Source organism: Zootermopsis nevadensis, unplaced genomic scaffold (genome assembly GCF_977971745.1).
Source record: "Zootermopsis nevadensis isolate Lab colony 2312 unplaced genomic scaffold, Znev_1.0 Znev_ptg000025l, whole genome shotgun sequence".
NCBI classification, from domain to species: Eukaryota; Metazoa; Arthropoda; class Insecta; order Blattodea; family Termopsidae; genus Zootermopsis; species Zootermopsis nevadensis.
In genome coordinates, this window is record NW_028259157.1 from 1679811 (window position 1) to 1707512 (window position 27702).

The following is a 27702-nucleotide window of genomic DNA, read 5'->3' on the forward strand; positions in this document are numbered from 1 at the left end:
ATCCGTGGGCTGTTATCAGTATTTTAGACGGGAATCGCAAAACACTTCTTGTGCAATAATCTCGTGTTAAGAGATACAACTTTGTTGGTGTCTCGCTTGTGTTTACTAGCATTTTTGAAGGCTACTTAAAAGTAGACATTAATGTTTTCTCTGTGACATTACAACATCTCAGTGTGGCAACACTGAGCGTAACCTTTGATTGGCTGTTGAGACGTCGTACGAATTTCTGGGGTAGGAATGATGAATCGAAGTTTCATGTCAGGTAATCACAGTGCCCTAATGGAATACGTCCCGTAAGTGCCGGTGTGTTCGAGAAGGTACTGCCATTTTGAGTGCAGAGTAACAGGAAATGTCAACAGTGAACAGAACTTAAGTGACTGTATTCTTATGTAAGTTTACAGCTTATTTTCACCACATATGTGGTTGTAATTAATCAATTAATTTCTCTGTTAACACCGTTCAAACCTTGTGGGGAAAAATATTTATTCGTTTTTTCGACAAAGTGTGGTTATTAATTTAATATGATTCACAATGCTAACAGCTGTTATTTCTACAAATTACGTCAACTGTTTTATCTTTTGAATGGTTATGGGCTGTGTTTTCCTTGCGGTACGGACTGAATTTTTGAATATTATTCTGTCTTTGGCTTCAAAGGATCTATACTTCGGTAGACGGTTTATAAAATAGTCACTCTGAAGCGGAGTTGTTTGCACTTATACTGTGTGACTCAGATAGTAAAATTAATTAAGTTCTTCTATTCTGCCGACCGTTGGCAATGTATAATAACGGTCAGATAATTTTTAATAGTTTGAATAATTTTAATAATGGGTTTGAAATATGGTGGTTAAAATGTATGGGTGTTAGTACTGATAGGCACCCTATAGGCGAAGTACAATGGTCTTATTGCACATCTTTGAGCCATTATGGCAATCATTGCTTCATGCTTAGAGAATCCTTGATGCCAGGAAAGGAATTTGCGGATTGCACTGGATAAGGCAGTGAAAGTGGTTAGTTTTAATAAAGTTCATCGTTTGAACTAATGTTTTCTTAATGGCATTTATGGAGAAATTGGAAGCTCACACTAACAACTGTTGTTTGTATTCTCAAGTGTGTCGTGTGACTCAGTTCTTGGTGAAATACGAGCGTTTCTTACGACCAGAGATAAAACATTTCAAAGAAGCAGTGTTTTAGTGATTTATACGGCTCTCAATGGTGACATTGTCTGATATTTATAGAGAAGAAGGCGCTGTTATGAAACAACGTTTTGTGACGTCAACAGAAAATATGCCTAGTTATAAGACGCTGTCACGAAAATCGTGATATGTAGCATTGTTTCAGAAAAAAAATCATTAAGATTAATATGTGTAAAAGGTTTCCCCACACAATGGTGCTATTAATATGGAAACCCAGTTTATACGTTTTAATAAAGGACCAAATTAGTTAACTAAACAATGGATAGACATAAGTTTGAATAAGGAAACCATATTATTGTACTCCGTGAAGACAGAACACAAAGAATTCATTTTAATAGTATGTAAGCAGAGTAGAAGTATCATAAAAAAGAATCTTTAAACTTGAATCTATTGTTTGGAGTGGTCACAGATGTAGAACTGCGAAGCGTTGTATCAGAATGTCTTTGACCGTGTTTGTTCTCTACGAGGTGCGATCGGAAAGTTTCAAGACTGCGCGTATAAAAAAACCCGTACACTTATCTCAGGTATTAAATTCATCCATCACCCTCGAAGTAGTTCCCCTGGGAGTGAACACAACGATCCCAGCGCCGCTGCCAAGCCTGGAAGCATCCCTGGAAATCTTTCTTTGTCAGCCTGTCAAGCACCATCTGCGATTCTGCCTGAATCTCTTCGTCTCAAATCTCCTTCCCTTTAGCTGAATTTTCATCTTTGGGAAGAGGAAGAAGTCACACGGAGCTTAGAAAGGAAGTTGGGGTCGGTTCTTGCAAGATCTTTGAGCTCCTGACAAACGAGAAGTCGATTCTGCTTCTGGTCCTCAGACAGGATGCGTCGCATGTGGAGTTCTTCCTTTAGAATCAGCTGACAGGTCCCATAGCCTATCCCAACAATGTCGCACAAGTCGTTGATGGTACGACGTCGATCTTCGTGAATGGCCTGCCGAATCTTCATAACATTTTCGGGCGTTGTGCTCGAAGATGGTCGTCCAGAACGCTCGTCATCATCGACAGAGGTTCGGCGATTTTTAAAACGTGAATGCCACACAAAAGTTTATGCACGACCCATTGCAGACTCCCCAAATGCTTGCTTTAGCATTTCATAGGTTTCCGTAGCCGTTTTGGCGAGTCTTTGGCAAAATTTGATGCACACGCCATTCCGAAATCGCAGGAGGGTCGGTGTAATGCACTACCAAAACGCCCGTAACTAAGAAACAAATGCTAATTTGATGATGCCGGCTGGCACACTGATTCACTATGAATGTAGGCCGCACCCCCTAGCGGCAGAAGCTCGTACTACATCCGGTTCGCCCTCTATTGACACAGTCTTGAAACTTTCCGATCGCACCTCGTACAGTGGTACCAACTGGTTTCAGAACCGTGAGGTTCCATATAGCCCGCAGGGTTCCATAAAACCTCCTTTCCCTCTGCATATTTGAACGACCTACATTTTTGCATGCAATGGATAGGCGTGGCCCTTTGTTTAAGTTGAAGATTCGGTCGAAGCGATGGGTAAAAGATTAGTATTGAGGTTAGGATGTTTTCAAAAGGCTGTGTTCGGATTATTTGCAACATTGTTGTTTCTTAACAGTCCGAACCTAACCTTTATGAAGATATAATTAGCAGAATTTTAAGTACAGTTTTAAAGACGCTTGTAACAAGTGAATTAGGGATCGATTTTGTGTCTCTGTAAAAAGAGTAATGCTAGCAGTTAGATTCGGCCGTGTGAAGTCAAGGTCAACCGATGCGAGCAGGAGTTGGGGCACGGGGGCGGACACCCATTGCACCGTGTAACAATGACGTTAGATTTGTACACGCCTGTCGCCGGTTTGTTATAAATTGTTTTATTTTTATTGTTAATGAAACAGTTACTCGACGCTTTGGCGATAAATAATGCCGAAATATATTGAAATTTACTCTAAATTTGTTAAGATGTAGATACAAATTTCTGATTGATTTTGACGATTTTGCAGCTGGAAATAGTTTTCAGACGAATTTGACATTGAATTTGTCTTTCACACGCCGAGTGGGGGAGCAAGGGGGGAGAACAAGGAAATCACTGTCCTACCGAGGGGAGTTATTACTCAAATCGCTAGGGATTCCCCCAAATAGACATGTAGATTCTCAGAAGGCATTAAGGAACACCATTCTAAAAACAATGATTTACCAACAGGCTACGGATTTCTATACGAAATGTGTGCATCACCTGTTAACACACATCTCTGGTTTTTCATTCATCGCCCGTATACCGGGTGATTCACAGCGGTGTGCTTTCAGAACAAAGGTTTCGCAACTACCCCATGCCTTCTACAGGTCTCATTCATCTCATCCCAGACTTCATAACCCTAGTTCAAGTTACAAATTATGAATAAAGACATTGTGTGATTTTTTATGTGCGAATATACAGGATGTTCGCGTGACAAACTTCAGGGTGTTATATGAGTCATTTAGAGTACAAATGCTGTACGCTGTTGTCATATCTTATTATCAACTGTTACAGCATTATTATAGCCACGGTGGTCTAGCGGTTAGAACGCTGACCTTGTAATCCTGGGGGTCTCGGGTTCGATTCCCGGCGGTGCCCGAATTTATAACTTGTGTTGGGCAAGGCCGTGGTCTAGGAAACACGGAGTTTTCCTCCGGGGGCTTCCCCGGTTTCTCCGTGGCATCCCAACAATTACTCCATTCACACACAGAAGAACGCAATGGCAAACCACTTCTGGATCATCTGCCAAGAACGTATATGAACAGGTCCCAGTCCGAGAAAAGGATGGAAGGATCCTGTTCATATGGACCTGTCGTCAGACAGAACGCTAAATAATAATAAGATGAGGTGGTCTAGCGGTTAGAACGCTGGCCTTGTAATCCTGGGGTCTCGGGTTCGATTCCCGGCGGTGCCCGAATTTATAACTTGTGTTGGGCAAGGCCGTGGTCTAGGCAACACGGAGTTTTCCTCCGTGGCATCCCAACAATTACTCCATTCACACACAGAAGAAGGCAATGGCAAACCACTTCTGGATCATCTGCCAAGAACGTATATGAACAGGTCCCAGTCCGAGAAAAGGATGGAAGGATCCTGTTCATATGGACCTGTCGTCAGACAGAACACTAAAAAAACAAAATAAAACAGCATTATCGTGACAGTGTTTCAAGATACTGTACAATATTATTTTCAACCAGCTTCACGATTACCCCCACTCCGGTAAATACCCCTCCCTCTGCCCTTACTACTACGTCCTTCCACTATGTATGAGAAGAAATAAAAATGTCCCGGCATACATTTTACACGTTGCTGGTTATGGTTGGTGGAAATGGAACACCTGTATTTTCTTCAGGCACAGTGTGTAACTTTTGGAACAATTCACCGACCCCTGAACTTCTGATCGTTCCTAGTTCCCGCCAGTCTCTGAATTCAATGTGTGTGTTGCGTGTTGCAGACGCTGCCGGCGTGCCCAAACTTACTTCGCGGCCTGGAGGCGTTGTACCAACAGCTGACCGCCTCCGTTTCCCGCATCAACTGCCCTAAATTCCCAACAATGCCTGCTGTCCGCGGTCGGAAGGGTTTCTGCGGCTGTTTCCAGGTGAGTGCACGGCACAGGTTGAAGATGTGTTTCGGAGGTCCTTGCTGCCTGCATCTTCACGGCGAGGATGATGGAGGACCGCTAAAACCCATAAGTTCACCGTGTTCACGAAATAACATGTTTTAAATTCGTCCTTCAGACTGTTAGTTCGATATGCAGTTCGACGTATCGATTTAAAGAGCAGGAATATGAATATCATTCATACGTTTACATTAACAGGATTAACATTCTCGCAAAATGTACCTATTCCATAATAAAATACAATATCTTAATGCGTTCTTTTCAGCGTGCATTTAAAGATATTAAATCCGCCTTGTTTGATAGTTTCCGCTATGGTCGCCAGATCGCAGCACCTTAATGTCCACCTCACGACTTTGCTCATCCGCCATTTTGTTACCACCGCTCGTAGGACATTCAAAGTTACTAATTTGAGGTCATGCAAAATAGCACAACCTTCACATCAAATTTCGTTTAAATTCGTCCAGTGGTTCTCGAGTTGAATCGATTGGACAGACGGACAGACCTGAGCAGCCCACAACGCGTTCGTGCTATGCCGCTATGCACTCCAAGCAAAGAATGCATTTTGTCAGTTAGTGGGACCGTGAGCTTTGTTAACTAAAGTTATGTACGTGAGAAAACTGGCGATTTTTTTTTTAGGGTTGGGAGGGTCTGTTAAGGCCGAGGTGTCGAACGCCTCTTCCTTCAAGCCTGTCCGACACACGGTTGCGCTGTCTTAGAAACTAAACAACTTGATGTTGGTGAAGTCGTAGGTGGACCACAGTTGAATCGCCGTGCGCCCTACTTCAGATCGGACTCTTGTGTGCTGTTCTATCCACTAGCCTACAACCTTTATTTTCATGTCAACAGAAAACTTATATTCCTTGCTATAATCGTTAAGTATGACGACGAAAATTTCTCCTTCCATGCCCTACTCCATTGCAGGTTTGTTTTCTTACATCGCCACTTCTATAAGTGACTTTCTCTGCCTCGTAGTTGTTAGTTTTCATTTCATTTCGGTTTCATTATGAATGCGTGTTTTCCGTGTCTGTTAATATACGTCGTGAGTGGGTCATCTGCCAGTCGAATTGTACGTTTACTACGTCACAAGAGCTTCTTGCCGGCGACAACCGCGCTGCAAGTGTCAAAAATGATTACTACAACAGGACGGATAGGGCAGTTGCGCTGGACAGTCGGTGATAAATGGACACTTGATGCGTGATGTCTTATTTCTGTGTTGTAAACAAAGCGTGGTTCACAGAGACAGCAAAATGTTGGACAGTGGAGGCTAATTGTTATTATCTGCAAATTACGGTTGTTATGAAAATATTTCACACAGTGAGTCTTTCTCCATAATCGTCTGAATGTTAATTAAAATGTTGCGTCGACGTTGAAAAATGTCAGTTGTGGTACGCATGCCTACATACATTTCCCCACAGTTCGATAAAAATCTGAGTAAGTGATAGTTTTCTTTGTTTCTGTAAGGTACCAGCAAGGTTACTACAGTTTAGCCAAGGTGGTCCAGGGCGGCGCCTTCGCACTCGTCTTTTTTTTTAAATAGTGATGTCAGATGTAGGCGACACTACCCAAGGGAGAGGGGTCGTTGTGAGCCCCACTTAAAATACAACGCAGACACATTCAGAAAAAAATTATTCATTCATAGAAAAATTGCAGTGTAAAAGTCAGCATACGGAACTATTTTCACTGCTGTTAAAATTCCCTAATGTATGTAGTTAGTTTCTTTGTGGGTTGGCATCTCTTCATTCCTCATGTAAAAAACTGAAGCAAAGACAAATTATAGACGATAACGGTTGTACTTGTTATACACGGTAATTCCTTTCAACGTGGGCCATACCAACAGTTTTATTTTGAAGACTACGCCTCCGGATATCAGGGTACCGGTATAACATTTGCATGATCCTGCCATCTCATGGAGGATTATGAGATTACATAGTGTCCACTGCTAGCACGTGCAAATACGCATGCGTCATAATGGCCTTTATCTAGTACTAATTAACATAAAAATTGCGGTCTTTCGTATTTATTAGGATGTATTATTACTGGAGCGATCAAATTTTGGGTCCTTTTTGGTGACCAGTGTTTCTAAAAATAATTCTGGTGACAGAAATCTATTGCCTTCTGACGTTACTTAATAAATCTTTGTGAAATTAAATTTTTACTTGATATAACCACAATATTCCAAGGGGATCTAATCCTTTGGCATTATGCAGAACACAATACAAACGGAAATGCTAGTAAGTGATATTAAAAAAAATAGTTATGCTTTTATTTCTGAAACTGATTTACATATTTAAGAAGTGCGCGGTTGCCATTCGCAGGCAAAAGGAAATTGGTAGAATCGTTCCAAATGTAATGTATAGTAAAGTTACCAACAGTCTTGGTGTCCCTGGTTTTCCAGAATGATGAACCGCCAGAGATCACATACTGCGTGGTGGACCAGACTGGGACCCTGTCCCTGCAGGCCCTCACCCCCACGCAGCCAATGCCGGCAGAGGAGGAACTTAATGCCAAGTTCGCCGAGCTCGTGGTAAGTAGCCTACTACTGGTTTTGTGTTGATTATTAACTATCCGTTTATCGGCAGCAGAAATTAATGGAAAAAGATACGAATGGTTCGAATCTGTTTTGCATAAATTGTAGTGTGTTTCAAAGCAGTAACATCCTCATTCAAACATACGTTTTCGGTCCTGCAGTTTGTAGGCATTCTGTTGTTGGCAACAGTGGAGATTGCATGGTTTGAGGTTTTTACGGTGGTAGTGCGAAGATGGCTGTCTTCTGGGTTGTAGTGCCATATAGTTTGGTACAGGTTCACCAACGTTACAGATGTTCTTGCTGTCTGCATCATAAGGGCGATGAGTGGAGATGTTTTACTTCGCAAAGAAATATGGGAGATTATATAGCTTAAGGTGACACAGCTGGGTTAAATGATGCGTCTGCGTTACTGCGAAATATATTTCTGGAATGAAATTATGTTTCACGCCGTTAGGTTGGTCATGTATCAGCTCCAGTTAAAGATGGCGCGTTCTGAGAGAGTTGTTTACAAGCTGTGTGTGCAAAAGTATGTTTTCTGGCATTTGTCGTACGGTTTTGCCATTGCAGTTTATTGGCATTGGCAGCCTAAAATCTGTGATAAGTTGATTTAAACTGATATCCAAGGAGGACTGTGGGGGTGATTCGTAATTAATACTAATTGCTTTGATCAGTGTTTTTTTTTTGCGGTTATGGAGAACAACCGCAGCCGACTTCAGGTTAAGTGACATAGCAGGTCTGTGTGTGAACTCTGTACATAGCTAGCATACTGCATGGTCTTTACGTTGTCATTAGATATGTTTACTTGCTAATGGTCGATTTAGTATCTTCAGACCTCATTGTAAAGGAAATTAACTTACATATTTTATAACTTTATTATTTGAATATGTTTATACTTTATTAATATATGTGTTGCTCTGTTTTCTGTGTAGCTCACCTGTCCAGTTTCTGCTAGATTATTTTTTCTTCGTATCATGTTAAATGAACACTAAGTTAAAGATATGTATCAAGTGAAACTTACAGACAGCATGTTTTATGACCTGTATAATTTTTTACAGTGAGCTTTTCGTATTTCAGACAAACATGAGAGTTGTTTATTTGAGCATTGTCTAAAGTGCACACTCTCTCCAGCTTTTGTATTTCATAAAATTCAATTAAGGGATGTGTTGTGAAGTTAATCATGCTGATGGAGTTGAAATATGCTTAGGAATGTTTAATTCAGCATGGTTGCTGTGTCATACTCTAGTTTACTTGTCTACCCATTCATCAGCAGGTTAATTAAAAACTGTCCCAGTTTCTTACATTGGTTCATTCCAAAGATATGTAATACTGTAGGAGTTTAGGTTTTGTTCACATTGCAGTGCAACAAGATCAGAAAGGAAATGATGAATGGGATACCTCCACACCGCTGAATACACCAACAAAAAATTATCAAATTTGTGTAAATACAGCTTTTGTGATTGAGTAGGGTTAAATATTGAAACATGTCCAACACTGACAAACATTGTAGTTGCCATTCTCAGGGTGAATCTGTGGTGGTTGGGCATGTTTGAAATGTTCATATGGTGCAAACAGTAGACGTAAGGAGTAATGATGGTGCTGATTAGTGGACTCTGCCTGGGTGTTTTTGGGTATTATTTCTCTGCCGAATGTACTGTGACTGCTACAGTGTTGCATGAATTCCTAATGCTTATTTTGGAAGAATTTCTACAAGGAAGTAACAGACTTCTTAAGAAATAGATTGGCAGGGGCGGAACTATCACTTGGCCACCTCATGTGCCTGACCTCACTTCTCTTGATTTCTTTCTTGTGAGTATATTAAGGATGCTGTGTATGTACCACCATTGGGTGCCACTATACTAGATCTTGCCAGGGTAAGAGGTGCTGTGCCTACATTTACCGTCAACTTGCTTAACAACGTGTGGACTTCAATTGAATACAGATATGTTATATGCCAAGTCACTCATAGTACCCCATTGAACATCTGTAAAATGTAGGTCACAAAAACTTGATAATATTACCTACTCAGATGTGTTTAGATTTCATTTCTGTGTCTTTTAGATAATGAGTGATGTGACTGTAAAATGGTATACATTTTATGTGTACGTCCTGTATATTCATATCATTGTAATCTCAGAAGAGGAGTAGGAATGCTTTGTTTTTCTTTTGATGTGGTAATTAGAACTTTACCCCGAGTATCACTCTTAATTTTGTGCAAGAAATTTATCCATGCAACTGAGTTTCTCCAGGAAAACCATATTAAATTCAAGGAAAGACAAAGAAGGCTGTCTTTGGGCTGATGTACCATGAAGCATATGGAAGTAAAAGATCCACACATTCAATAACCATGAGCTAGTTGGTGGGCAACAGTCCATATTTCCATTGTGACTGACTTTGTTTTTAAGAGAGAGCCTGTGGCACCAATTGAACAGGAAAACATTTCAGAATCACTGATGGCATTCACCTCTGTTGATGGAGGCAGCAGGGATCTCTGAAACACTGGTAAACTTGTACTAGACTGCACAGTGCTGCCGCAAGAACCCCAAAACCCCTGCTGTTTTTAAATTTGCAGTTTAAGAAAATGTATGTAGGATTTGAGGCTTTCATGGCGGTTAGTCTGAAGATGGCTGTCTTCTGGGTTCTTGCATCGTGTAGTCTGGTAGAAGTTTACCGACGTTTCAGAGGTCCTTAATCACCCTGATGATGGAGGCAGTAAGGACCTCTACCAGACTACATGGTGCTACAGCCCAGAAGACTGTCTTCTTAAGAAAATGTGTTCTTGAGGTCTGATTCAATGTATCTTGGTGTGTTTACAGGAGGAGTTAGATCTGACTGCTCCGAACAAGGCTGCTATGCTGAGTTTACCATCTGAAAAAAAGTGGCAGATTTACTGCAGTAGGAAAAAGGTAAGTAGTTCAGGAAGTTGTGAAACAAAATCTGATTTTTGAAGGAAGGACATTCTTGTGTGGTATTTTTATGGATTGAACTGCAGCAGTCTGTACAAGGATTGTAATTTTAAAAATGCATCACATCTTAAATATGGTCAAGCAGTTTGTTACATGTGACCACAGTCAGTAGCATTAAAATCGGTTTTACAAAATATTCTGTTTTTATGAAAAAGTATGGCTCCGAAGCTTCCAAATAGTTATTCAAAATTATCTGTTATGTTGTGTAGAATATCAGAACAAGTATGGAAGATTCACTGATAGAATTCCACTGTAAGGATGTTTGGGGTCATGTCCCTGATTAATGAAGTTTTGATTGAGCTTCCTGGAGGTTGGGCTGTAAGCAGATGTTTAATGTTGTTTTCATTTCTAAAACCTCAGGTACCAGATTAGTCTGTTTCTTAATAACCTTACCAGTTTCTTGACGCATAATTTTCATTCTTTGTTCCTGTTTACAAGTTCATGTTCAGAGACTGACAGTCCTGAGAGCTTCAAAATATAGTTTTTTGTGTCTTCCATGGATGCAGGAATTTGTTTTGTACAACTTAGAGGACTTCTCAGGTATCTGGGATAGAAAGATGTACGTAGGGTCTTAGGATCATCATAATTAATTCTTGGGCAGTAGAACCTGAAAGACCAACACTTGATAACTTTGCTTTCTGCTGCACAGAATTCTGACGTAGCGCCACACATCATACATCACAAAATGTCTCCCTAAGGCCCATGTCAGTGTTTTCTCCTGTCACTCCGTCTCTCAGTTATCAACATAGTATCCATCTAGCAGGCCTTTTACTAAAATTTTCTAAGCACTTTCTGTTTGTGCAGTTCAATCTGCATGTATACCCCAATATAACCTCTTAATGCCAGTGTTTTAACAATTCTTTCTGTCCTTTGTATGTCACAGAGCACCGCATTATGTAATCTTACTATAAAAAATTGTGATTTCGTCGTCGTCAATAAATTACGTCATCAACAATGTCAACTATAAACAAACTCGGCATTGTTGTGGAACACGACAATGCCGAGTACAACACAACAATGCCGAGTTTAGTGTCTTACTCAAGATTTTAAAACGCAACCAACCCCCCCCCCCCCCGAAGGGGTTGGTTGCTTTTTAAACACTTGATCAAGCTCCCCCGAAAGGGGGTTGGTCAAGTGTTTTAACCCTCCATTCGGGGGGTTTAGTTTAGTTTCTTACACAAGATTTTAAAACGCAACCAACCCCCCCGAAGGGGTTCGTTGCTTTTTAAAAACTTGACCAACCCCTCCGAGGAGCTCCGAAAGGAGCGTTCTGTCCTAGTATCATAAATTATACACTGAATCTTCCGCAGATAAAAGTATTTTCCCAAATCCTTTGTTTTCAGACAGTTATAATTTATGTTCTTACCTCAGAGTAGAAGACTTTTGCAATGTTATGGAACAAATTTTTGAAATGATTATTGTATGTACCCATATAGTCTTTAGTAAATATACACAGTGGTAATAATTTTGTAAATGAGTAAATCAGTCTTATTCTTCTGTTATTATCTTATCTACATCTAATATTATTCTTGTATTCTTATGTAATGTCACTTCTACTTGTTAGAGTTTTTTCCAGAAACTTCTGAATCACATTTCAAGTGGTAACTTTGTCTCTTTATGTTTTGACCAGTGTACATGAGAACTATGAAATTAGTAAGTGCTTACCACTATGAATACCCACTTTTTAGTCACAGATTAACCACATTATTCCCTTATATGTAGCCATCCATGAACAAATTGCTGTTTTGGAGTCCTAATAATCATCACAAAAGCTTGAATTATCAGTTTTGACAATCTTTTTCCCTCTTTAAGATGCAGTTAGGGCTCAGCCATGTGGATGCTAATACGGTGTGGGTCTGAATCTTAAAGTAATTGTCTGTGATTGTGTTTAACCCCGATACCATCACACAAGTCCATTTAAATGCTCTTTAGTATGGGACATCTGTCATATGACACACTACTTCATCGTTTCAGCATATTGTAATGTTATCTTCTGTAGGATTTGAGGTTTTCACGGCGGTGAGTCTGAAGATTGCTGTCTTCTAGGTTGGTGCGCCATGTAGTCTGGTAGAAGTTCACTTATGTTTCAGAGGCACTTGCTGCCTGTATCATCAGGGTCATTGGTGTCATTAGTCTGATGATGAAGGCAGCAAGCACATCTGAAACATTGATAAACTTGTACCAAACTACATGCTTCCTAGAAGACAGTCATCTTAAATCAAATTTAATTAAAGAATGGTCTCAATTGAATTATTGTAATATAGTATTTTATCCATCCCATGACTTTCATATGGCTGTGAAATGTGTATGTTTAAACAAAAGAATGAGACAAGACTGATGATATCAGAGATAAATGAATTACAACTTATTAGACCATAGAAGAAATGAACATTTGGGGGGGGGGCACATCAGAAAGTTACTTTCATAAATGTACTGTAGAGCAGTGGTCCCCAACTTTTATATGCCTACGGGCACATTTGAGAGTTTATGAGATCGTGGCGGGCACCAACCAATTAACAAAGCCAAATTTTCTTTTCTCTGGACAAATAAGATATGGACACCAAATATTATGCAAAACAACACGACGTTTGATGATACAAGAAACCATGCAATCAAAAATACGTAAGTGTTATAAGTACAATTATTATTACTCAAGTGGGAAGTTAGTGCGATGTTTGGCGCTGCATTTCATCGCCACTTTTTAAATTTGGGAGTGTAGGATGATGTTTCTGCTCACAAACAATCGTCAAGATGGGCCTCAGTAAGTCAAGATCTGTGCTTTGATTTTATAATGTTCATGGTTGAACGGCCTTCATTATTCATTATGACCACTTTCCGTAACAACGCGGGCACCCAAAAAGAAGCCTTGGCGGGCACCTGCGGGCACCGCGTTGGGGACCACTGCTCTAGACTATCGTCTGTGTTTGAACATCGGGCATGTCATGAATGAGGAGGGCAGAGGTTTACATGGTATTCAGTATGTAGCAGTAGCTTACTTCAGACCCCCACAATAGCTGTTTCAAAATGGTGCTAGCATTGTGGGAGAGGTTTTATTAGTGACTTGTTTCTCCTTCCCAAATTCATTGGGAAGTAAAAATTCATCAGGGAGTTGTCACTGTGTAAAGTATGAATGACAAGACGTCCTGGGAAGTTGTCAGTCACTGAAGCCTTGAGTTAGAAACTGATCATTTGAGTGTCGCAGATTCTGCATGGTCAGTCAGGCCATTATCGTTCACGACACAGACCTGGTATGGCACCGCATGAGTACTGTTGGAATAATCTCGCTGACCATTGGTTCAAACTGAATTTTGAGGTCATGGAAGCAATGAGGGCATGACCCTAGCCTGAGGGCACCCATTTCTTTAAGACAGCATCAACAAACTGGTGTACCAGTGAGATATGATTCTCACTATGCAAAGTGATTATGTGGAAAAATGAGACTCTAGTGTCGACCAAAACTGGGTGTGAAGTACGTTGGTTTGATGTTACACCTGTGTATAATAAGTTCATGGAATTTGCTTTCTTACTTTAGAAGAACTCGACATGGATCAAATTAAAAAAACAAAAACAAAACTGGTTACTTCATCATAGAAGGTGAAGAACATTAATTGACTAATTCCATGGAACAGAGTAGTTATCGAGAAGCTGACAGTCATTAAGTCAAATTCTCCACCATTTTGAGTTTACAACAGTCTGCCACTGGCCCCTGTTATGAGTCACATCGTCCCTGTCCACATCCTCACAGTTCCACTTTCCTTACATTCATTTTAATATTATCATCCCACCTGTTCCTTGGCAATCGAATTTGTATGTTCCTTTAAGGATTTAGGATGAATTCTTAGGCACCAAAACAATAAATTAACTCCAAACCCATCAGAGAGGACAACCAATAAAGAGACTGACAAACATTTTCAATCTTGAGACCAAAGGAGATGATATGTGATATGATTGTGCAGCTTTTGTAGTGCATGGATACATCTCTTTCAGTAGTCAGAATTTTTATTTTCATAGAACTGATAATATTTAATATTAAAACCATGAATAATAATTTTCAGGATCAAGATGGTGAAACAGACTTGTCCCACTCGCCTGAGCTCTACATTGAACGAGTGCAGGCCTTGTCAATGGTAAGTCGGCTATAATCTGATAACGGCACGCGAAGTTGATGAAAATTACTGCTGTCTTCTTGCGACACAAATTTATGATGGTGTTTACTCTTAAAAAATGGCATGTCCAATTTATTATTGTGGCTAATTACATACAAACAATGATGTGGCAGAAATTGAGATTTAACAAAGTCAAAAAAGTAAACATTAAACATGACACACTTACGTAATGTCACATTTCAGTCTTGCATTCAACGTATGTCTCATTACTTACAAGCAGCACAGATAGAATATTTTTGTCATGCTGAAATTGTGGGGAAAGGAAGGGAAATTTTTTTAGTAAAATAATTGTACCAACTTAACAGTATGATTTGTGTTCAGTTGTTATGCATAACAATGGGATCAGAACATTAAAAGAACAATTATACAATTATAAAATACAAGTCCACGGTGGTCTAGCGGTTAGAACGCTGGCCTTGTAATCCTGGGGGTCTCGGGTTCGATTCCCAGCGGTGCCCGAATTTATAACTTGTGTTGGGCAAGGCCGTGGTCTAGGCAACACGGAGTTTTCCTCCGTGGCATCCCAACAATTACTCCATTCACACACAGAAGAAGGCAATGGCAAACCACTTCTGGATCATCTGCCAAGAACGTATATGAACAGGTCCCAGTCCGAGAAAAGGATGGAAGGATCCTGTTCATATGGACCTGTCGTCAGACAGAACACTCAAATAATAAATAAAATACAAGTAATCAGTGAATTACCTTTGAAAATTGGCTAGGTACATAAGTGTATGGGAAAAGAAAATAGTAATTCTGCCATTATGTCTGTTACAACAATAGAAACTAATTTTATGGACCAGCAAGTTTTGTCCAACAAGACATAATATTTATATCCAAGTGGCTAGTGGTTTGAATACCAATCGATGTTCATAGTAATTCTAATATATAATCTCAGAAATTGATAGAATGTTTTAAAAATAATCAAAAAATTTGACAGGTTTAGGGTATATTGTTAAGACACTTTTCAAAGACTGGATTGACACACTTCTCATTGTTAAAAGGTTTCAACAATATTTGTTATGTAAGACTTTATTAACATTTATCAGGTTAGCTCAGTATAGTGACTGGCTACAGACTGGATGAACTGGTCTTGATCCCTGATGGGGGCAGAGGATTTTTCCTCTAGCCTTTGCGTCCAGGGCGGATCTTAGAACCCATAAAAATGTAAGACGTACGAGTCAAGTTTTATTTCCACCCTCGTTCCACACTTTCTTCTGCTCGCCGTCGCTCTTCATTCACACTGTTGTCAGAACTAACACAACTGAGTTGCTTGTATGGACGACGGTGAATTGGGATGCTGAAGAACATCATTAATAGCGGGTAAAGAAAATTATTGTGCATCAGTGAACACGATGATGAGATCTTAGGTACGAAGATGACTCAGGGCGATCTGATGATGGAGGCAGCATCTCTGAAATAATTAGTAAACTTCTGTCAGACTGCTCGGCACAACAACCCGGAAGACAGTCATCTTGAGTGAGCACAATAATTTTTGCAGTGCACAGTAAAACCATCACAAGATGCAATGTGAGTTCAGTCTGACAGCTCAGCTTCCTCTGGCTCTAATGACACACACATAGTGTAGAAGATTGGGGGGATTCCCCAGCTGCAGAAACAATTATAGTGCTCTGACCCATGCTGCAGATTTTATATTAATTTGTCCTAAATTACACCTAGTTCTCTGTTTATTCGTATTAAATTAGTGTTGTTTTATTGCATTTTAATGGCCTTAGTTGGTCAGCCAATCATTTTACACAGATTTATTGTGGATGGAATAGTAAATTGTCACATACTGCAGCGATTATCAGTCATGTTTGGTTTTCTGGAGGCTTCTGGTTTGGTGAACAGTGTAGGAAGTGGCTGTACTCGGGCACCTCAATTAAGCCAGAACCATTGCCTTTCACATTCCATGCAATATCCTCAGTGCAGCTGCGAAACTGAACTGGAGATGGCTCTCGAAATGTTGGCGGAAGAGATGGTTCATTCGCCATTCAGCCACCTGACGCGGCTTGTTACCCGAGAGTATTTCATCAACTTCTGTCGCCACGAAAGCTTCACTTTATACATTCTGTAATTGATACTGTGTATGCAAAGGCATAGTAAACAACTAGTAATAATAACAGCGAGGTTGGTAGTAAGGTAAAGGCGAAGTTGTTCTCAGTGCTTTATTAAGCGCTACACCATGCAGATGTATAGGGAAGTGGACATATAACTCCACACAATCTTAACCTTGCCACTGCTTTTGGTAATTGGTCAGCTTCATGCCTTGGCTGGTTCCCTCCTGAGGAAAGAACCTTCATAGAAATTACCATTAATGATGATGGTAATTCACGAAACTAGGTCACAACTTTATAATTTAATTGAAGTAATGTGTGAATGTGATTCTTATTTGTTGTACACATTTCTGCAATATTTGTTGTAGCTGCAGTTCCCAGTGGATTCGGAGGAGGAGGTCCGATCACGCACGCGGCAACTTGATGGGCTGAAGACTGCGCTGAGGACCCAGCCGCATAGTTTTGTGCTGCGGTTCATTGAACTGGATGGCTTGCCTGCCCTGCTTGGTTTTCTGTCTGCCATGGATTATGCCACTGCACAAAGCTCCATTCACACATCACTTATTGGATGTGTGAAGGCGCTTATGAACAATTCGGTATGTAAATCTTCAGTTGCGTAGTTTTCATGACACTGACAACAGACGACTTGAAGTGAGGGCATTTTAAACATTTTAAATAGTTAAAATTGTAAGTGTTTCTGTTTTTGGAAGCTGATTGTAATTTCATGTCTGATCAGCACAAAATGGCACACGTTTCAACTGACTGTCTCGTGAGGCTTGGTGAGTGCTGAGATGAATAATCATACAAAATTTTAATTATTTTTTTCCTTTTGTCTCGTGCGCTTGGACGCTGATGGTGGGTTCAAATCCCACTCAAGGCATGGATGTTTGTCTGTGTCTTTCTGTATTGTGCTGTCCTGTGTGCACGTAGAGGCCTTGCGACGGGCTGATCACTTGTCGAAGGAGTCCTACCAAATGTCTAATAGATCAAGAAACCTCCAAAAGGAGGCACCTGTGCTCTGTGGGGAGTGAAAAGAGTATTAAAAATAAGTTAATGTACTACTGTTTCCAGTGGTGTATCACACTTTGGAATTTATTATAGGTTTATTTTAAAGGTGTCTAATTAAACTTTTGGCATCCATATTAAGAAAAATATTTTTATTTTCTGTAACCAGTATTTTATCGTTAAGGCTTTATATAACTCTTACAAAAATAAATGCTGCAATTAGTAGTGATAAGTTAATTAACACTGCATACCTTAGAAGATTAACAGCTGTATGCTTTTACTACACACATGTGCACATTTCATTAAATGACACTTCCCCCTAAAAATTGAAATATAAACTGAAGTAGAAGGAATGCTTTAAATTTGAGTATATTTATTTTTCAAATTTGTCTTTTGAAATTTCATATAATTCTTTTTTGTCTTTTTCACTACATCCCATGATAAAAGTGCTTGTGATGGTCTAGAGCAGCCTTTCTCAACCTATGGTACACGTACCACTTTTGGTACATGAGCCAATGTTGAGTGGTAACCGAGCTAAGTAAGATAATATTAACATAAATAACAGTTTTCCCTGAATACATTTGGTTAGTGGTACAATTAATGTGTTAAATTAGAATTAGTGGTACGCCAGCGAAAAAGGGTGAGAACCCCTGGTCTAGGGTAATGATCTCCAACCTGGGGAATGTGCTCTGCTGTGGTGGCAGAGGGGAACATGAGGTTATGAAAAAGAAAATAATTGTTAGTGTCAAATTAAACTGCAAAACACATTTTTAACTGCATTTAATCATCTCATTTGTTAGCATCCATCAGTGGTAGACTTAATATTTTATGCAGGCGTCATTCAAGAAGTAATGAAAACGCTGTATGACGTAGTCTTTGTTTACGTGGGGTGCCACATTCTGTCTTTTGACAGCTACGTCAACAGTGAACTGATGGACTGTCTGTGGGTTCTCCCTACTTGGAATCTCCATTGTTTGCAGATGGGGGTTGTATCATCTTGTTATCATCCTAATCACATTTTTTCTGTAGGATATTGGTCGTATTCATTCTGTTTGTCTGGCCTCTCAGGCTACCCTGTTTAGACACCCCTTACTTATTCATGTGAAGTGTATCTGCGTCTGCTAAAGGGGTTTGTTACAAATGTGAACCTGTATGCCTTAGGCCATTTTTACTCTTCATATTTGAAACTATTCGTTGTTGAACAATTCTGTAATCAAATTACCACTGAAGAGAATGATTGTGTTCATTTCAGTATGAGGATTAGCAAACCAAACAAAATGTGGTTGACTCCAAGATTTTCTACCAACGTAAATATATGATATGAGGTTAAATTTAAAGAATAATTAATTAAAATTTGGCAAAAATTGGAATAAGTGGAAATAAGCTTGAAGTAGGTGTGTTTATAAAGACTGATTATTACGAAACTTTATGAGCAAGTAAATGGGTTCTTTCTCAATAATAGAGTTTTTATTTAAATTTTTTAGCATAAAATGCAATAAATATACTGTATTTTGTAACATGCAGCACTTTTTGGTGGTTTAGATTCCAATTAAATCCATACGTGTACGTAGACCCAGGAATTTAAATGCCGTACTGAAATGAAACTGTACTTTCTTCCAGGGTACATCTTCATCAGTTTTTGAATTTTGTACCAGTTTGCGCAGTCTGGTGTGAAATGGTTCTAGCAGAATCCTGATGTGAAAAAAAATTTCCTCTTTCATTCGTATGTGAAAATCCCATTAGAAATATACGTTACAGTACAGGAATCAGTGCTAACCACTGAGCATCCCTGCTGCCTAGTAATTTGATTGAATTGAGTAATTAAAAGGAAAATTAATTGGACTGCATTTGTTTGCCTCTTGCTGTAGAACGGTCGAGCACACGTGCTGGCGCATCCAACAGGCATCAACACCATTGCTCAGAGCCTCAGCACCGAGAATATTAAGACCAAAGTGGCTGTGCTGGAAATCTTGGGAGCTGTGTGCTTGGTGCCCGGTGGTCACAGGAAGGTGTTGGAGGCGATGCTGCAGTATCAGAAGTTTGCTTCCGAGAGAACACGATTCCAGGTAACGTGTTTCAGATAAAAATAAAAAAGAAGAGGAATTAATAGATGAAACTTGGTGGAGAGGAGAGGGTACAGAATCAGTGATGCTGTGGGACTAGAAATTGTAGTAAAATGAATACAGCTATTTTTTTGTTTCCTACCACATTAAAGCGTTTTTTCTGAAGTTTATTTTCTCTGCTGTTTTTGTAGATGCCGTTGTAACTTTGGTTACAGTTTTTTTTAGAAGACGCACTGAACACAGGACTGAAGAAAATTTTAAGTTGAGGATGTTTAGTGCTGATGTACTGGATGTGGCACCATAGGACATATCTATCTTATATCAGAGAACAATGAACAAAGATGCAGTATCAAACATAAATTTATGTTCATCCTAAAAGCAATTTAATTATTATAAAATAAAAAATCAGCACACTGAACGTTTTCGTTTGTTGGAAAATTCTGCTACATTTCTTACATATAGACATGCAGAGAATTTTTAGGAAATGCATGTGCATTTGCATTAATATTATCCTGATTGTTATTGTGTTGTAAGTTTTACTATGAAAACCTGAAGGGTTGGCTGTGTAGTGCCTTAGCACAGAACACACCTGCTCTATCCCCAATCCCTCCCAGTGTATCGTCCGCACATTTGTGTTCAATGAACGAGAAGTGTCAACATTAAACAATCTTAGCACTGTGATTATCTTCAATCTGGTGTGCATCCCCCAACTGTGTCAGCCTTCTAGTTAGATGACCTTGCAGTTGATTCAGAATTATTAAATTAATTATGAATATATATATATAAGCGACTGATTTGGACTTCTTTGTAATATTCTGCACATTGCCACCTTTTAAATTCTCTCTTTCTGACATTCTGAAGCGACAATTTAAATACCCATTATACACTATGTTTTAATATAATAAGTACAGAAAGTTAATTTTAGATGTGGCAGAGGATCAAATATGGAGTCAGAGTGGTGAATTGGATCCCATGTTGAAACCCACATGATCAAAGTTTTCTGAATCTGTTGGGATAAAGGCAGTGCTCGTACAACTCCAGTTTCAACTGTCGCAGGGTATCGTGAATGACTTGGATCGCAGTACGGGGATCTATCGAGATGAGGTGAATCTCAAGACAGCCATCATGTCCTTCGTGAATGCCGTCCTCAACTATGGACCAGGTCAAGAGAACCTTGATTTCCGCCTTCATCTTCGTTACGAGTTCCTGATGCTTGGTATCCAGCCCATTATCGACAAGCTCCGTGGCCATGAGAATGAGACCCTCAACAGGTCAGTGTCTTAGACATGGACAGGCACATCAGTGTGCCAAGGCTGGATGAAAGCGTGATTTTTAAAATTATTTTAAAAAGTTAGAAATATTTTATGTGGTACAGACTACAAGAGATAAGTGTTTTATGCATGTTTTTATGAAAGGAGATCAATATAGAATAGTGGTATATGCGATACACCATTATTTTACATCTGCAGCATGTTAAATGTATTGACATTACAACAGAAATTTGTGAATTGCATAGTAGACTCGTCAGACGCTGAAAATGAAACCAAATTAATTAGCTTTCTTAATATTACATGTTTCTATTTAGCTGTTTAATGCTTTGTGCTTTATTTATTTTTCCCCAGGCATTTAGATTTCTTTGAAATGGTGAGGAATGAAGATGAGAAGGAACTGGCAAGGAAGTTTGAAAAGGTACGCTTTTGTACGTGGTAAAAACGTCACTTGATATTAGAGAACAAATTTGGGTATTAGTTTTATGTATGTGTTGTTGTCAGCGTAGAAATACGAACCTCAGAAAGAATTAAAATCACTGTCTTGTGGGTTGTAACACCACGTAGTCTTGTAGAAGTTTACCAGCCTTTCAGAGGTCCCTGCTGCCTCCAACATCAGGGCGATTCATCCCAGAAGACAAATCAAAAGGGGTAGGGGGCTTTGAATGACTTGCAAAGATATTGTATGTTCTGAATCAGTAGAGACCAGATACGTAAAAGTGATTTTAATATTAGCTATAATAACCCTATCTTTGAAATAATTAATTTGAATTTTCCAAATAGGTAGCAGCACTAATTGCTACCTCCTCTTAATTCTCCCTTCCCTTCACTCATGGACTCGAATGCACAGGAAACACTTCCATAGCTGCATACCAAAACATGACGTGGAACCATCAAGATAACATAGTACAGATAATATGTACTAAAAAAAGTAAAGAGGCCTCTCTACATGCCATGTATGCACTTACGGGGAGAGCCTCAGGACTAGATGCGAGTGATTGGTCAGTGTTACACCTCGATACTCTTTGGACGGGAGGCTGGGTGCAACGCAGAGGCTAGAAGAAAATTCCTTTGCCCCTGTCGGTGATCGAACCCCGGTCGTCCAGTCTATAGTCAGTCACTGTAGTGACTGAGCTACCTCAACACAAATAAAAATTACATTTTACATAAGTTTCTATAATATAAAAACATAACTTGTTTTTACAAACACACATGAGGACTATAACAGTTGAACAGTTGTAATATACCACTGGCCTGGAATCAAAACATTGCCTGCAAAAATGAGATATTATTTTTGTATTATTTAGTATTTTAAAAAAATTAATGAAACATTTCATAATGCAAAAGTCTTGCAGTAATTTATGGATGTGATGATTACTGAGTACTGTAGAAACATGTAGTCTAACAAAAATGTACATTTAATGATAATGTAGAAGACATGGTAAAAAGTTGGTCATGCAAGAGTGATGCACTTTAAAATAAAAATGCCGGAAGACAGCCACCTTCGTACTCATCACTACGATAACTGGAAATCTTATTTCATAGTTAATGATTGTTGGTATTATGAAGAGAATTTCTGTACAAGTTATCAGTTTTGATTTGTTATAATTTTGTATAATTTTTAGTGTGGTTCTGTTTGTTTGTTTGTTTTCCTGCTTCATACATTGCGGCAGAAAGGGAAAATGAAATGGGGGAACCTTCATTGATGAAAAGATTTAGAAGTTCATGGCAATGGTAACGGTTTGACTAGAAGTCTGCTTTTGGTTTTGAAGTATACACATATGAATACAGCATTTTTAAAATATTTGGGAATGACAGTAACATATTAAAATTGTATTTATAGAGTAACTAAAAGCAGATGTAATTTAGGGAATGCTTGGTAACATGTTATTCACAGTCGTTTATATTGCTGTCTGCTATCAGAAAATGTAAGGAAAAGAAAAAATTTACCTGTTGTTTTGTATGGATGTAAAACTTGTTCACGTTAAAGAGAGAACATAGATTAAAGGTGTCTGAGGAGAATGTCTGAACCTAAAATTGAGGAAGTAACTGGACACTAGAATAAACTACGTGATCAAAGCATCATACTTTGTAATCTTGGCGAGATATTTTTTGGATAATGAAATCGAGGAAGGTGAAATGAGCAGGCATGAAAGACACAGGAAGATGTGAAGTGTATGCAAAATTATGGTTAGGAAGCCCGAAGGGAAGAGAGAGATAATACTAAAATGGATCTTAAGGAAATAGGATGGGAGGGTGTGGGTTGGATTCATGTGGCTTAGAAAGGAACTAACTGCTGGTGGACTGTTGTGAATGTGATATATACACTAGATCAATTGTGTGTAAAAAGATGATTGTTTTCTGGGATTTTTGCGCTATGTAGTTTCACAGAAATATCTGGCCTTTTAGAGGTTCTTACTGCCTCCATCATCAGGATAGGTGATGAATTGTTACAGAGGAACATATCCTCCATCTTTTAGGGCTGAATGTAGTGTCTAACTACAAGTTCATATGGCACAACAACCCAATGGATCAACATTGATATTGTTTACCCCTGCATTCACAATTTTGACTTTTTGATGGAAGCGAAAATCCAGATTGAGTTTATTTTTTCTGTTGGAAGCAACAGATCTTTAACCTGAGAAATTGTGCGTAGGTGTTCTGTGCCGTGCATTTACACTGAAAAGTCTGTGGTTTAGACCCCACCTGAAACTTCTGACTGCTGTCAGGTTTACCATTATTTGATATTCAAGTGCTAGGTGCCCCTTATTAATGTTAAATACTGCTTAAGGGCTGGTTAAATTAAGCAAATGCTTAATAGCAAGTATCTTAAGCATTGAAAAACAGGTATTGATTATATGATGTTAAGTTTTCACAGCAGATGTCATTAATAAAATCTTCTTGGTTAAACTCTGCTGAAGGCTAGCCTTGAAAATGAGAACAGAGATGGCCCTCAAAATGTCAGCAGAGTTTAACGAAGTGACGCGGCTGCTGGCCGGAGAAGATTTTATGAAGGTGTTGGAGAGATTGTGTCACTTCTGTGTTTAACAACTGGGTTAACATCAGATATCAACATTTGTTCCTGATATATGATTTGAAGCTTTTGCGGTGACGTGACTCAATGAAATCTTCTCAGGCCATCAGCCATGTTATATGGTTAAAAGAAACAGACTTTCAGGGACCATCTCTGTCCCCATCATAAGGGTTCTGATTTGACGCGGCTGATCGCCTGAGAATATTTTATTGGGAATTTGTTCCATTTTTGATGTGCGTTTCTCTACTTCATGTAACTGTTAACTTTTAAGAAGTGATGTAATGACTGATGTAATATGTTACAGGAACATGTGGACACAAAAAGTGCATCGTCAATGTTTGACCTGCTGCGGCGGAAGCTGAGCCACACAGCGGCCTATCCTCACCTTCTTTCTCTGCTGCAGCACTGTATATTGTTACCATGTAAGTAGGTTCATGTCTTTCAGGCAGTATTACATAGCATGAATCTTGGGCACATTTTCAACATATAAAGAAAATAAATGGAGATTTAGTCTTTAAAATTAAGATAAAAAGTCTGGACACTTTGGATTGTGCTGAATGTTATGGCCAACTACTTAGCACTTTTGCTTTGTGTTTTGGAGGTCCCATGTTTAAATATCTGCTGAAAGACTGTTTATCTTGACAGAGATTGTTCATAGATTTCTTCAGCCACTCAATGTAAACTGCGGGATAATACATTAAAGTAGGCCATGACCACTTCCACATCCTTTTCAATTTATCATTTGCTAATAACTTTATAATTTGATATTTTATAGTCTGACCTAATGACAGCATCATTAATCTGCAATTAAATAAATATGGTAACTGCATGTCATAAGGTGGTAAAACGAGAATGTCGCTGACTGGCAAAAGAATGGCTTGTTAAGAAAATTTACATCTTCTGGGTTGTTGCGCCATGTAGTCTGGTAGAAGTTTACTGATGTTTCAGAGGTCATACTGCCTCCATCATTATGATGTACATCTGATGAAGAATGAGATTCTGTTATGATGGTGATGTACTTCCAGGTTTATTAATAACAAGAAGTCTTTTTTATTGGCTGCTTATTGACTCACTATCAGTTTGAACCTTTTAATTACAAATTTAAGTAGCGCAATTAATATTGAACTTTCAGTCGGAAATCCTCAGTGGAAAGTTTTCTCCTTTCATTCACAGAAGCGATTCTGTTTCTCATGTACATACCCCATGGTTGTTTTGTCTGCACAGTCTGTTGACTTCCTTCACCTTCTCACTAGTTCTGCCAACCTTCAGAAAAAGTTGTTTCCACTAGCAGCCATTCCTTTCGCCATACAATGTCCAAATATTTCAGTTTTGAACAAACTGCTTTTTAAAGGGTGGTCATTGGTGTTTTAGGTTTCAGAGACTGTGATGTCATTATTTATTGTGTAAGACTTGAGGTTCTCACAGCGGTGAGTATGAAGATATCCGTCTTCTGGGTTGTTGCGCTGTGTAGTCTGGTCGATGTTAACCAACATTTCAGAGGTCATACTGCCTCCATCATCAGGGCGGTGAATCTTCATACTCATCACCCTGATGACGGAGGCAGTATGACTTCTGAAACGTTGGTAAACATCTACCAGACTACACAGCGCAACAACCCAGAAGACAGAAATCTTCATACTCATCGCCCTGATGACGGAGGCAGTATGACCTCTGAAACGTTGGTAAACATCGACCAGACTACACAGCGCAATAACCCAGAAGACGGATATCTTCATTATTTATTATTATTATTTAACCTAAATGATGAGACAAAAATCTCATTCTCATCAGCATTTCAGGGCATTTATATTATGATGTGTTCAGTGTGTTTGCCCCTGAATGTTTTGAATATTGGTTTCAGTCCTTGCTATTGAAGGCCTGCTGCTGTAAGACTAATCGCCCAAAACTGACCACATCTTGCAAAATTTCTTGACATAGCTAGAAATTGTGTGCCTGTCCATTCCAGCTTTGATGCCAAACTTTATTTGGAATGCTCCTCTGACCTTCTCCGGGCTTTCAGATGATCAGATGTCCTCTTCCATGATGAATGTGCACTGCCTGGTAGTGTACAGAATTAAATGAAATTTAATGAGAAGCAAATGGCTTGAGCAGTACAGTGTGTCAGCAAAGTTTCTTCAAATTATAATCACTTGTGAGAAAATTGAGTTTAATCTTTGAGGAAAATTACCCCAAAGTTGGAAGCAGCATGTTCCTCCGAAACGTTGGTGGCTTCCTACAGGTTCACAAGACCTTTCTGTCCAAGTGAACGACACTGACATGTTTACCACTGTAAGAAATTTTGTACGTGAGAAGCTTCATAATATAAACTTTTGCCTAATATTGTAAGATGTTTGAATTCAGATGAAAGAGATGGGTGGACAGATGAAAAAAACATAGATTTAGATTTGTATAAAATACCAGATACTATTATAGTTTTGTTTATTCTAGTGTGTTAAATACAAATTGTTCTTGCTGAGCTGAGTGCTGCGTTGTCACTGGAAAAACTGAGCTGACTTGCACGCTGCCTGCTGGTATTGCCAGTGCTTATTACATGCATTTGTATATTCCACTATCTTATTTTCTATAGTTGGTATGTATGATGTTCTTGTGTGTTGACAGTGGACTATGGATCTCATCCCCAGCATTGGTTGCTGTTTGATCGTATCACCCAGCAGATCATCTTACAAAGTGAGAACGGTGAAAACCCTGACCTCTCGCCACTTAACATTAATGTTAAGGAACTAGTTCACCTGTGAGTATGTTGTGCACAATATTTAATCAGATAGCTCAGTATTTTATCATATCAGTAATTAAGTAGCTTGGTTTAAATATAGATTTATTACTGTTATTACAGTTATTATTTTTTTGACTTAAGTATTTTTAGTATATAAACCACCATCTTGATTGTTTTGCCTATAGTTGATTCATTGTCTTTGTACTCATATTCACTGTGACCTTTGCTATTCTATTTCATCATGCTGCTGACTTCATCACTCTATCAACTCAACAAACTTACCAGTACACAACAAATCTCTTGGCTCACACTCTTCATAACCATTTCACTTGCTTATTCACTCATAATTAAACTGAACTTTCAAACAAGAACTGCAGTAGTTTTATATAATTATGTAGTGGTTCTGGATCTTACCAAAGGGGATAAAGGCTGTTGAGGTCCATCCTGGGCCTTTCAGTTGCATTCCAAACATTTATAGAAACAATTCAAGTGCCACAGATATGTGCCCATGCTGGGTGATGCAATGAAAGCCAGCTACCAGAGACTGCAGGGAGTAACTCTTGATGTTATGTTGGTAGTGATGCAAACAGGAACAAAATTTGGTAACTGGTTTTGCACACTGCACTTGCTGATGTGTTGGACACTAACCTAATTTAACCCAAATTAATCCAACCTTTCTTAATAAAACCTAACATAACCTAACCGCACATAATCAAACCTAACCTAACCTAACCAAACCTCTTAATCAAACTTATCCTCACCTAATCAAGCCTAACCCCACATAATCAAACCTAACCTCACATAAATTTAACCTAACATTACATAATCAAACCTAACCTAACCTCACATAATCAAACTTAACCGAACATTATATAATCAAACCTAACCTAACCTCGCATAATCGAACCTAATCAAACCTAACCTAACATCACATAATCAAACCTAACCTAAACTTACATAATCAAGCTTAACTTAACATCACATAATCAAACTTAACCTAACATCACATAATCAAACCTAACCTAACCTCACATAATCAAACAACCTAACATCACATAATCAAACCTAACCTAACCTCACATAATCAAACTTAACCT

At 38.9% G+C, this 27702-nt stretch overlaps 1 protein-coding gene across 4 annotated transcripts in view; it reads left to right on the forward strand.

Moving 5' to 3' along the window:
- Positions 1-27702, forward strand: part of LOC147872618 (disheveled-associated activator of morphogenesis 1-like) — a 191031-nt gene that overhangs the window by 132603 nt on the left and 30726 nt on the right. For 3 of the 4 annotated variants that reach the window (XM_087356182.1, XM_087356180.1, XM_087356181.1), the window contains 10 exons: positions 4624-4767; positions 7184-7312; positions 10129-10218; positions 14334-14405; positions 16870-17097; positions 19375-19572; positions 20626-20840; positions 21192-21258; positions 24176-24293; positions 26491-26623. In XM_087356182.1, coding sequence (XP_087212308.1) covers positions 4723-4767; positions 7184-7312; positions 10129-10218; positions 14334-14405; positions 16870-17097; positions 19375-19572; positions 20626-20840; positions 21192-21258; positions 24176-24293; positions 26491-26623 — 1295 coding nt within the window. In that variant the 5' untranslated portion in view covers positions 4624-4722. Of the gene's footprint in view, positions 1-4623; positions 4768-7183; positions 7313-7786; positions 8049-10128; positions 10219-14333; positions 14406-16869; positions 17098-19374; positions 19573-20625; positions 20841-21191; positions 21259-24175; positions 24294-26490; positions 26624-27702 lie in introns of those variants that run through there. The other variant, XM_087356183.1, reaches the window with a different exon arrangement.